Raw genomic sequence first — 12,751 nt, forward strand, 5'->3', positions numbered from 1 at the left:
CTCTTCCGTTTTCACCGGTGCTCCATTTATGTTGGCCTAAAGACCACCGAGCCTCAGCTGGCAGAGGAGCCTGCCATGTCTACAGAGGCACCTCCCAGCCCCGTGCTCACCTCCCTCTTTTCTTTCGTTAGAGGCACCAAAGGCCCCCGGCAACCTGACCCATGACTGTCCTCGGCAGTCCTCTCTCCTGAGCTGCACAGCACCCTGCTTGCTCCCAGGATTCCTCTCCAGGCCATGATATGGAGTAGAAGCCCCATTTTTATACTCTGCTTTTTGCTGGATTAAGACAACACTGATAAGTATTGGGCGGGGGGGGGGGGGACGACACACGACACGACAGGCAGGAGGGAGGCAGTGGTGATGGTTGTTTGCTTGATTGTTTTGGGGTTTTTTGGTTTTTTTCAGCTGACGTGTCACTCTGTTTTCATCTCAACTGGTAAACTACAGCTGGAAAACTTCTAATTCAGGAAACATTATGAATTCAGTAGGAATATGTACTGCTGAAGAATAAAAATCTCCTAGAATAAATCATGCAATGTTTCAAAAAGATAGCTATAAAGTTATCTTTAAAACTTAATTTTTATTGTGAGCACGTTATCTGAAGTGCAATTTTTCTACTGACTTCGTGGGAAAGAACTGGGGCACACACTCAGGAGAATAATTTTGATCCTCTCCAATTCAGCTTTTTCTTCTTGCAGTAACATCCTGCCAAACCTAAATTGTTAAACACTACGTTGGACTCCCTGTGCACTCCACAAAAATCTCCACTGTAATTTAGCAGTAACTTGATCTGTGAAACCTTATAATTAAATTACCTTTCTCTGTCCTTATCTTTTATGGCATTCTTAGAAGCTTCTAAGAAAATGTATTATTTACGAAGTGACCTAGGGCTTGCATTTCTTTTGTATTTTAAATGTCATACAGTAGGCAATTCTCCTGACAGGTGTTTTTCTCTGTTGTTATTTAAGTATCTGGGTAAATGTTTTTCAACAAATTGACATGTCTACCTCTTCGGCTGTGCACACTGATTTAGAACATGGTTGCTTCAGGTCACCATCTCCCACATTGTCTTCCCTTGTGACAAATGAGTTCCTATGAAATTCTTATCATTCCATATAGTCTTACTGCATATCATCCTTTTTCTAATGCCAACTACACTGACAAGAGAGGCTTTCATCAATTACTGAAGTCACAAACATTTGAGAATTAGCATTTTGTCAGTGTTATGTAGGAGAACATTTGGAGTAGGAAGATAAATGCAAATTGCATGAATCTGGCAGTATTTTTAAATGGCTAAAATACTATAAAATAAAACATTTTATATGTTGCGAAATATTAAAAGAAACGAGTAGCATTAAAAGGGACCAAATAAGGAAAGTGTAATCGGTGGGTAGAAAGAAGGTGTAATTTCATACTTTTAAGAAAAACTTCTTGAGACTATGAACTTCTCCAGCATATTTGTGTCTTGTACAAGTTTGTAGTTATACAGTTATCATCTCCTTCTTCCAGGTTTTTCAAGGAAGACCACTTTTAAAAACCATACTTAGAAAAGAAAGAGCTAAGTGATGCACCACATGACTTACAGCAAATTTTGGCAAGGAAAAAAATCTCTCTTTTGTGGTTTGTTTGCATTTTCAGTATGTTTATGCATTCAAATCAAGGTTGAACAATGAAGTAGTATTAGAAAATAGAGAAAAGAAACTGACCAATACCTCTTAAAGTACATCTCTGCTGATAACACATAAAGAATTGGCATAAACTCTGGTTTGAGAAGTATTCATCTGTTTTTTCTGAGGGCTAAATTGTTCACTGTTGTGTTAATGGTCACTTTGAATAAAATAAAAGAGGAAAAAAAAAGAAAAAGGATGAAGAGATCATTTTAAAAGCACACCTTATAAACCTGTTGAAAAGGAAGACCGTACTGCGGATGACACGTGCTGTGCGGGATTCTTCATTCTGAGATCTGGACAATGTTAAACCATCATCCATGTGACCTTCATGGTGCATTATTGCCTGCAAGACAAAAATGAAGAGCAGTCACTGCAAAATTAAACATTATTCACAAATAAGAAGTATGAAAACTCACATAGTAAGGCAGCCTAGGAAATGATGAAGTCACATTAAAAAAAAAAAAGAATTTAATTAAAAACAGATAATCCCATGTTTTACTTCCTTGTGTCCAAGGACACACTTGTACTGAGTCAGCAGGTTCAGTGCCATAATAATCTCCAAGCCACAGCTCCTGTAAACAATATACTTTATTAAAAAAAAAATTTAAAATCAAAAGTCTAAGGGGTTTTGTTTGTTGTTTGTTTTTGTCAACCTTATAAATAGTTCCCTTACACAGCAGCAGATCCCTAAAGTACAGACAAGGTCAAAACAAGTATTCTTTACTGGTCCTGATTTCCAAGGATGTTACTGGCCTTCTTTTCTGACTATGCCTTGAGTCACTACTGATAACTTCCAGTTTTTCATGTTTAGTTATCATGGCTCTGAAGGTATTCAATCCAATCTACATAAATATTTTAAACTATTTTAGGTAATTTTTTTTTCATACACACACAAATGTATACACACACAAACTATTTATATTACTTACATTATTCAATAATGTATCTTATTTTGAATTATTTTAGAATTAAGTATTACAATTATTATAAATATTAATTATATTAGTATTATAATCACTAAAATTTTACATGGAAATAAACAGTTTCCTAAATATGTATTATTTTTACATAAAATATTTATAGAATATATATGTGTGTGTGTGTATATATACACATATATGATACAGACAAATTTTATATACATATAGAAATTTTTAAGGCATGACCTTCCAAATATATCAGATGTTGCTCTAGATTTGTAGTTCTGGCATGTAAAACAGTCACAGAAATTACTACAGTATGGATAAACATCACATTTTATTTTATTTTATTTTTTAAAAGAAGGATAAAACATTTTTTCCTTGCTGAGAAATAATTTCCTGCAAAGTTATACATTTACAGTAAACACTAACACAATTGTAACTTCTGGAAGATGTGTTAAGTTGTAAAAGAATCTTTTTCCCACTTTATTATGCCGAGCTAGCATTCTGCTTGGCCATAGTTATTCTTTAAAAGAAATCCCTCAGGACTCAACACTTGAACATTCCAGCCCAAAAGGTAATATGCTCACGTGGAAAGAAAAGACTTCAAACTAAAAGCCTCCTCAATCCAAACTACAGCACATTGAAGAAAGGAATTTTAGCATATGCTACAGGCTATTACTAATATTTTAGTTTGACATCAAATATATCCAGATTTATCAATGTTTGTGGGTTAATGTCTACAGGCTAACGTGCACTTTGGCTTTTAGTTTAAGAACTCAGTACATCACATAACTTTTCAATATGTGACTGAAAAAAACAACCTTTCACAATGAAACAAAGACATGCTTAAAATATTTGAAACTCAGAAATTAGCGCTCTCCTGTAGTTCCCTTCATTTCCACCCCCCACCCCCCCCGCCATCAGACTGTGACTAAATGAAATGCATTGAAATGCATTCCTATTTACGGTCTTACCTTCCGCTGCACAGAACCCATTCGTACAGACTTTGCATCAGCAGACTGGTACGTGAGCCATAAGCCTGTATCTACATGTTGTATGAAGCATATTGAATCCCCGTATTTTATTTCAGGGGCTCCCATTCCATCCACTTCTTTTCTTGTCCCTGTGTCCAACTTTTCCTGAAGAAGAAGAAAAAAATGTATACAAGAACAAGAACCAACATGTTAATATTTGCATAAAATATTGAGTACTAGGCAATTGTCCAGAACAGGACCTAAAAGAATATTTGAGATCCTTCTTTAATGAAATGATTAAAAAATGGTGAAAGTGAGATTTCTAGTTAAATATTTGCGGAAAAGATGGAGAGAGGGATCCCATCCACACAAAAACCTAGCCTAGGAAAGAACTTGGATCATAATAGACAGTACATGTCATTATTGAAACATAAAAGCTTACAAAGCAACACCAAATACATTGAATCCCCTAGCTGAACCAGGCATTCACCTCCAGAAGCTTTTTCTTGGGGATTTGGGGTTTTCTTCCCAGCCTGGAAAAGGTGAGCACCTCCTTACAATATATTTCCAACTGTCACAGAGAGATGGCCTTCAATCAGTCACTGCCCATTACTGCCTGACAATGGGCTCAGTATTTCCTGAGAAAAGAAATCCATTTCTGTGTGACTGGCCTGTTGACGTACTGTAAAAGAAGAATGGCATGACCGTGCTTCAGTCCAGCTGGTGTCCTATACAGACAGCAGTCATTTCAGGAGAGGACATTTAGTATCCCAAACAATACTATAGTTTGTGACTATAATTTGAGGTGTTCTCCAATATCTAGCTCTTCTAAGAACCAACTCCTTCCCCACAGACATCAGTTTATAAGACAAACAGCCTATGCATCCTGCTTCATGGCAGAGCATCCATTTAAAGTCTCTCCAAAAGCATATGGTTCAACTGACTGATATACCTTTTGTCTGCCTGCACTAGTTGTTAAATCCAAATGTAGGAAGAATGTTAATGTCGTTATGCCCAAAACTTCTCAGCGGACTTTGACCTTCTCCATGGCAAGTTCATCTGCCTATTCCTGAGGCTATCGCCACTAGCTCCATTTTAGGCAAAAATCTTCTCCACTGAGAGTAACCAAAACCACTTTGACTCTTTAGTTCTCATCCATGTGATCAAGTTATTGACATAGAAACTATGCATCATTCCTCCGGAAGGAAAGGGAATACATCACAATTGTTGCAGTTGAAGCTGAGACTACTGTAACACTGCAGTTGCTGTGTTGCTCTCCCTTTCACAGCTTCAGCAGTGCAGGCAGGTTCACTGCTGCAGTAACTCCCCGTGTTCTGCTTCTATATATGCTCACACATGCCCACATAAGAAGCTGTTTAATTTTCACCACTGATTAAAAAATCATCTGTGCAACTTCCAGGCCTGTTCTAGGCCATACATTCAGGGTGCAAGATGATCCCCTCAACCAAATACAGCTTCAACCTTCTCTGCTTCTCCTGAGCAGCAGCAGAGGACAAGCCACTTCCTTCAGTTACTCAGAGTAATGTTACAAACAATGAGACAAAAAGTTCTAAATGTTCTATTCTGCTACAACCAGGAAAGGTTAGGAGAATGATTACACCATACATGTGCCTTGACAATTTGGGGAGACAGCTTCACACTGAAAGATGACAAAGATTGGGTTTTTGAAATGAACAGAAAACAATCTCTAATTTATTAAAGGATTTTTAAAAGTATTTATTAAGTAAAGGGAGATGTCATATAACTAGATTTTCACCCTACAATTATGAATGTATTCTGAAGCACTTAAAAAAGCAAACCTTCAGCTGAAATTCTTATTATGACTTTTCATAACATTAAGCTTCCAGATATAATACTCATCAATTCAGATTATTAAACTGTTTCTGGATACAGATGTTAATTTCACTATCTTGTAAATGCCCAATTCCTTAAGTGCTGAAATTCTTATTAAAATCTTGTCCATTGATAGATGGTAATAACTGATTTATTAATACATCTGATGCCAATTACCGAGATATTGTGTGCTTCTGTTTCGTTATTGATTCACTATTTTGTTCATATCGTTTCTCTAAATGTTGTATTCAATTCCTTCAAAACCTAGCACAAATAACCTGAATGTAATAACAGTTGGAAATTGAAAAGCTACTTATAATAGGACATTGCACACAAATGATGATACAGGAAAAAATAAATTAGGTCCTGCTATCAAATGAAGAAATGACAGCCTGATTTCAAGCTCCAGTCTTTTGAGTTATCTTCATAACTAGAAGACAGTGTGAACATACTGTACTTCCACATTGTAAGATTTTCTTTTTTTCCCAAGTCTTCCTCCTCGCAACTAATTTCTTAAGATATGAAAATATGAATTCACAAATTGTCTCATAAAGCACTGTCAATAACATGAGGGATTATTAATTTAAAATATTATTCTGTACTTTTTTTAAAATCTACTGACTGTAACAGAAATTGAAGGGGTTTGATATTGAAATCTTCATACCAATTAGAGTTAACGTTAAATTTACTTAGCATTAAAATTGCAGTGCCAACAATTTGCCAAACAATATCACCAACCTCACCCATGTAAGTACACTGACAACTCTGTGTGTAGGTTTAGAGTCCAGACTGAATTCAATCACATTCAGTTGAGCTCTTTCCTGCAAAATAAACATAGCAGCCAGGAAAAGAACACAGTACAAGTTGGATTAAATATAGGAGAGAAATGGATGGTGTGGGGCAGCCGGTATTAGAGCATTCATTTGGGAGCTTCAAGACATTGAGCTTTTTGGGGGAGTGAACAGGAACCACAAATTGTTTATAAAGGGGAAAATTTGAATGGAGTGCTGGATTCATGCCAATAAACAGCAGGTAGTTGAGAAAGTACATACAATGAATCAATCTCATTATCAACTGTAAAAGAGTTCATCAGTGAAAATCAGGATCTGAAAACCATCAGAAATCACCATGTCACCGTTTAGTAATTGCATTTTAGTACAGACATTATGTGATGCAAGTTTCCAGCCCACTACCCTCTTACCATAACCTGTCATTACATAACCATCTGCTAGTTCTTCCTACAGCATATTTACAAAGAAAACCTTCAGTTTTATTTGCAGTCTAGGGCCATTCTCAGACCATCAACTTTTTCTAAACAAAGATCAAAAATCTTCATTCATTACACTGGAACAAAAAGAAACAATTGGTTTTTGCAACAGTCTGTAAACCACCTCAGTAATGGAAAGCAACGAGAATGCACTGGAAACAAACAGGTTTATTGAACAACATCTCCAGAAGGATGTGCTCTTTATAAACCGTTTTTATTCCAGGCATACAAAAATTCAAGCCAATCTTCCCACATTTGTTGTGGGCTAAATGGACAAAATAATGTTAAATGGTTTTATCTTAATATTGAAAAAAATTATTCTATGAAGCCTTGCCTTAAATGTGTTATTTCACTCTAATGTTTCTGTTTAATTCCTCATAGCATTCCAAAATAGATTCCCATGATTAAGGTTTGTCCTTTCAATTTTATCTCTTGCCATCTGACCCAACCTATACCTTCTGTGGCACACGTTCAGGACTGACATTCTAGCAGATATCACTAACTGGAAGAAGCTAATTCATGACTGCTCTTTAAGCTGACATTACTATATTTCCTATGAAATTTTATTAAGAATGAGGTGAAGATATAAAAATACAGGCCATAAAATTTTATTAAAATTGATGTATTTCCATCCACTGGAAAAGACTGTGGACAGGAAAAGCAGACTGTACAGAATGTACAAACATTTCTAAATTAGTAAAATTACCTTATTTCAGTGGAAAAGTTATATTAACCTAATGCTTTTTATCGAAAAGAATCACTATTTAGCAAATACAAGAGAGAAAAAAAAAAACCCACAGAACTTAATCACTACAAACTCAATTCTACTAAAGAGCCATATGTTTGGGGAATAAATTGTAGATATCTGTGGACATCCTGTGCTGAGTGAAGCGAGACTGAAAGAGAGAAAAAAGGAATTTTCTGAATTTCAGATACTTGAAAGCCTAATATAATTCTCATTTAATGATAATTATTAGGGTAATATATAATAAGCAGAGCATAAAGCCCAATTCCCAGAAAAAAAATGAAGAGACTGTTAGCTCTTCAGAATATCCATATCTTCTGAGTGCTGTTAGGCTTGTGATGTTTTTAAGCTTTCAGATTTCTTTATTTTGCTGAGATATTTAAAAAATTTTAACACATAAGAAGATTCTGATCTAATTTTTCAACTTCTATACCAGAATATTGTGTTTTGGAAGGGGGGGAAAAAAAAAAAAGTACATATGTGTGTGTGTTACTTTGAGCATCTGAGAAAAGTATTCTGGTTCATATAAGATATCTTACAAAAAACCTTCAGCTTTTTGGTTCTCTTCCGCTTATTTTTTAAATGCAGTACTGGCAAGCTAATCTGTTTAAAATGATGAGTAAGACCCTTGCAAATAATAAGGTTAAAAACAAAAATAAATATTGAGCATTTACATTTGCAGCTGAATCTTTGGATTTACAGGGTATACATTTTCAGTATTTTCTCTGAAATGAACATGAAAACTGCTTCTCATTTGGAAATTGAAATTATCATCTACCCACATGCCTGAAGGAACTGAGTCTTTAACACTGCAAATAAGGGTATTCTTCCCCTATATCTGGTTTTGCCTATTTAGAGCTAACTTATCCATAGCACAACAAATGGGATCTTCATAATTCTTCCTTCCACTACCTGAAAAGTAGTGGAAGGAAGAATTATGACTGTGGCAAAAAAAGGACTGAAATTGCTCTAAGAAAGATCTAGCCACTTGATACACTCCCAACTATTAATGCTCTGTATTCACAGAAGATTAGGGGCTGCCTCTTATCCAGGAATAATTATTTTGGGCTAACTACATGCAACAACACAAGTGAAAGGTTGGATGGTTTGTCCATACATGCTCAGAGGAAAAGAGACCCCTAAAACTGCCTACTTTCTCTACAGAAGCCTTTCTACGACTGCTATAATTTTGAAATAAATATTTAACACTCTTTTGCAGAGAGGGAAAGCACCTAAAATTTTTAATGCCTGTATCCTAATAAAGTGAAACATGACACTCCTTTAAGAAGTCCTAAGCAGGAGACTGGATTAATTTTCAGCAATGAAGAGCAAACCATATACTCCTCCCCTGTGGCATCTCCATAATTCTTTCCAAGTCTTTAGTTAAAATGAATGTCGATATACACAAAATTAACATCAAATATGATCTTCCAAACTTCCAATTTCTTTGAAAATCCATATTTAAATATCAGTAAGGTTATAGCTGTCACATGTCAATTAGCTTATAGACCCCTCTTAAAATACTCTCTTGTTACTTAAAGAATTTATTACCATAACATGTTTCCACATGCCCCAGAGCCTTTTATCTCTGCTCTGGTCAGCATAGAATAGGTTTGGTCACTTAACAACAACTAAATCAAAAAATGTTAACTTTTTATTTTGAACACAGTAGAACAAAACCACTTAAAAATATACATCCTCAGAATACTTCCAAATATCACTTTCAAATTCAGGTAGAAAAAAAGACAAATGAAGAAACTTCAAATACAACATTGTCTAATCTCCAAAACACGTGTGCATATGCTACTTAGAAAATAAGAGTTGAACCACCTTCTCCATATCAACAAATGATACTCTCTGCATTGCTAACTATTCTTGCCTTCATGTAACATGTAGAGCACAGTATATTGTTCCACTCATTTTGGAGTAATCCCTGCTAAAGACTCAATCTCGAGAATCAGTGAATGAATTATTTTATCCCTCTTGCTTCCAAGGAGAATAACTGTTGAGATCTATAGTAACTGCAACAGGAATTCCCCAATACAGTTGCACTGCATTGTCCTAAAATACTTAAGTATTTCTATGGCTTTTCTAACTGGTTTAAAAAAAAAAAATACTTTGTCTGGGCCTCAAAACAATCACCTGAACTAAGTCTTTGTTATCAGAGTGCAAAAGTCGAATATATACCTGCTTTAAGATATATATTCATTTATCATCTTCCCAAGCAGACAAATAATTAAAAATACATAAAGTAAATGCTACAAATAAGTTACTGAATAATTCTGTTTATTATTACTATAGATTTTGGAAGATAAATTTTTAAAAAACCAACATTATTGTTGGAAAATTTTCAGCAACATCATGCTGCAGGTGAAAAGTATGAGAAATCAAAGGACATTAAAAAATTTAATCATAGTATTATTTTAAACTGTTTACCCACTACACAAAGTATGGTTCTGATTTTGAAATGCTTATTGAAGGTGTCAAATGAAAATTCAAACTATGGTAACTTTAAATTAGACTACAATAAAGTATCTCATGAAAGAAATCCTGATTTTCCAATTTAATTTAAATAACCCATAATACTATAAATTTTCCCTAAGTCAGCCAACAGAGATAAGAAGCGAAGTACCGGGGAAGTTCATCAGAAAAAACAAATAAGAAATGAGGAAACTGTTCAAAAGTGGGCAAGCAGTAAAAAAAAAAAAAAAAAAAAAAAAAAACAAAACAAACAAAAAAACCCACCCACAAACAAACAGCCAGGTAGCATTACCCAAAGGAAGTATGATAAAAGAAGCTTTCTAGATATTATTTATACTGAGTTTGGGGTTTTTTTTAATCAGTGAAAAGGTAGAAGGCTCCGATAATTCATGCAGTAGGAAATATCTAAATCTTGCTTACTAAAGAGATTGGAATTACTACTAGTTATATTAATGCTGCACTGATTCCATACCTTGGAGGACCGAAAACAGAATGCCGTAGATTTTACATCTGCTTTCTCTTTGTCTGTAAGAAGAAGACTCTTATCATCCAGGAGACTTAAATATTTTCCTGTTGTTATATGTCTTAGTCTGAATGGCTGTCCCCATCTGATGTGGCTGCCACTCCACCTAGGAAAGTTCAAAGGAAACGTTTAGTTTTTTAAAATAAAACATAGATTTTTACTACTGGCAAAAATATTTTAAAGTACATTATATTACCAACTAGTTGGTAAAAGGATAAAATGCTAAATGTTGGATTACCAGTAAGAAAATGGCTACTTTGTGGTTATCTCCTATAAAACCATTCTAATAAATAATCTTAACCTCTTCCTTTGCACATGCTGCCTTGGTTCAGACTGAATTCTTCTTGAGAGAAGATACAGACCGCCCATGGAAAAGGAGGCTTATGCCGTACACAAAATGCTTAGATCTGCCAGTTCCTTCTCCAACATTTCATCTACCAGCAGCCGGGTTTGTTCCTCTCCCAGAGCACTGTACTTTCAGCAGTCAGCACAGTTTAGGTACACTTTAAATAGTGTGCAAAAAATAAAATAGCCAAATAAATAAATAAATAAAAATTAAACCCCTCCTAAAATAAGTTTTAAAAATTATTAAGCAAAGACTGGCCCAGATTCTTCATATTCTATAGGAGGAAATGAAGGAAGAAAGGGAAAGATTTTCTAAGCTCCCTAAGAACTCCTCAAGTTGAAATATAGGTTGCAGGTTTCTAACTTCTTGCCTTAAACTGAAAAGTCAGCTCTTCTGTTCTTCCTGATTAACTCCTGAAGATAAGCTTCTGTAGGGGTTACTAAGGAGGATGTATTTCACAAAGCCTTTTCAGAAGGCTTCTTGAATATTCCTTAGACTGGAAAATTGCCACAGCCAGGATGTTTTCCTGGATCTTCACAAAACTTTCTTCAGTCTTACATCTTCAAAAGTTTACACTTTACATGTATGTGCACACTGCTTTTTGGAGAGGAAATCATCTATTTATTTTGTGTTTGCAAAATGCCCATCATAATAGAGTTATGACACTGCCAAGGTTCTGATGTGCTTCCACAAATACTAGTAATTCCCTATACTTACTCTGGCTTCAAGTAGCTTAAAATTATCAACAGATGTTCACATAATATCAATGAAATATACAAACACATCCTTATGAACTTAACCTGATTATAAACTTACTCCCACATCAGAATTTTGTATTTGTATTGGGTTTGTGTGGCAAGGTTTTGGTAGCCACACAAACCAAATACAGTATTACTGCATCTTCTCACTTGCATTTAAAGTAATTCCAGGTACAGCATTTAATAACATAAAAAGTTTTTATGCATATGTTTTGTATATATTCATGTACCAGTCTGAAAATCCCTTAAGTTAGCACTTACGCAGGTTTAAGTCATTTTCGTTTTCCTTGACACATACATGTAGCAGATTAAAGCACTTCTACCTAATCAATATAAATATCCATTTGTTTAAGCTTGTCTTCTTAAGAGTTGGCCATACTGTACACAGAGTACACCAAACCGATTTGGCAGACATTTTTAAAGTGCAAGAGTTTTTAAAATGCAAGAGCAATACCTGGCCTCTGTTTTGTAACAGGATTTATTATACTTCACTAATTAAACTTCTAAACTGTTTTAGTTATTGGTTTTAAAGAGGCCAAAAGAATGAAAAGGTTTTCCCCTCAACTGTTTTCTTTTGTAAACTAGTCTCTTCTGTTTAATTCGAGGGGAGAGGACTTTGGGGAGGAAGGAAATATGGAAGCTTTGTATCTCAGACATGTATTTCTTTTTTTCTGTTCAGCAAAGTCAGTATACTCCACGAAAGCACATCTAAGTATCAGTGTTCTAGCACAACTTCTGCTTCTCAGTTAAGTAAAATGTCAGGTCATGAATCTCAGCTATTGTATTGCTGGGTCTGGTAAAACACATCAGCTCTGCACCTTTCATATTATGGGCCATGCTGGGGAGCTGCCTTTTCCCTAGTTTGACTCAATTTTCTCTTGGACCCAGTAGCTATGGACCGTAAGAAAAAGAAAATAAATGTAGTGCAATTGAGCCATGCCCCTGGTTCATGCCTGCAGGACAGGAAAAAGGACAATTCATGTGCACTTACAAGAAAGGCCTTTTGAGCGGAAAGTATCTTGTGAAGCCATTTCCGACTACTAAAAATTCTTTTCTGCAATGTGAGAATACGATCCCTGTCACCTTTTGGGAAGGGAAGCAACACTGAGCAATAGTATGTGGTGTCCCATGGCAGGGCATCCCAACAGGCAGTCTGCATGTGCAGGCAATTTTTGTGAGAGTTCTCCGCTAATGAGGAGAGTTCAGAAAC

General features: G+C 35.3%; 1 protein-coding gene across 9 annotated transcripts in view; it reads right to left on the reverse strand.

Annotated features, from left to right (window-relative positions):
- The window catches only part of RYR2 (ryanodine receptor 2), a 456,533-nt gene that overhangs the window by 238,916 nt on the left and 204,866 nt on the right, over positions 1-12,751 (reverse strand). For all 9 annotated transcript variants that reach the window (XM_030034940.1, XM_041128385.1, XM_041128384.1 and 6 more), the window contains 3 exons: positions 10,387-10,543; positions 3,568-3,732; positions 1,892-2,013 (listed from right to left, as the gene is read on the reverse strand). In XM_030034940.1, the coding sequence (XP_029890800.1) occupies positions 1,892-2,013; positions 3,568-3,732; positions 10,387-10,543 (444 nt within the window). The remainder of the gene's footprint in view (positions 1-1,891; positions 2,014-3,567; positions 3,733-10,386; positions 10,544-12,751) is intronic.

This window comes from Aquila chrysaetos, chromosome 13 (genome assembly GCF_900496995.4).
Source record: "Aquila chrysaetos chrysaetos chromosome 13, bAquChr1.4, whole genome shotgun sequence".
Lineage (NCBI taxonomy): Eukaryota > Metazoa > Chordata > Aves > Accipitriformes > Accipitridae > Aquila > Aquila chrysaetos.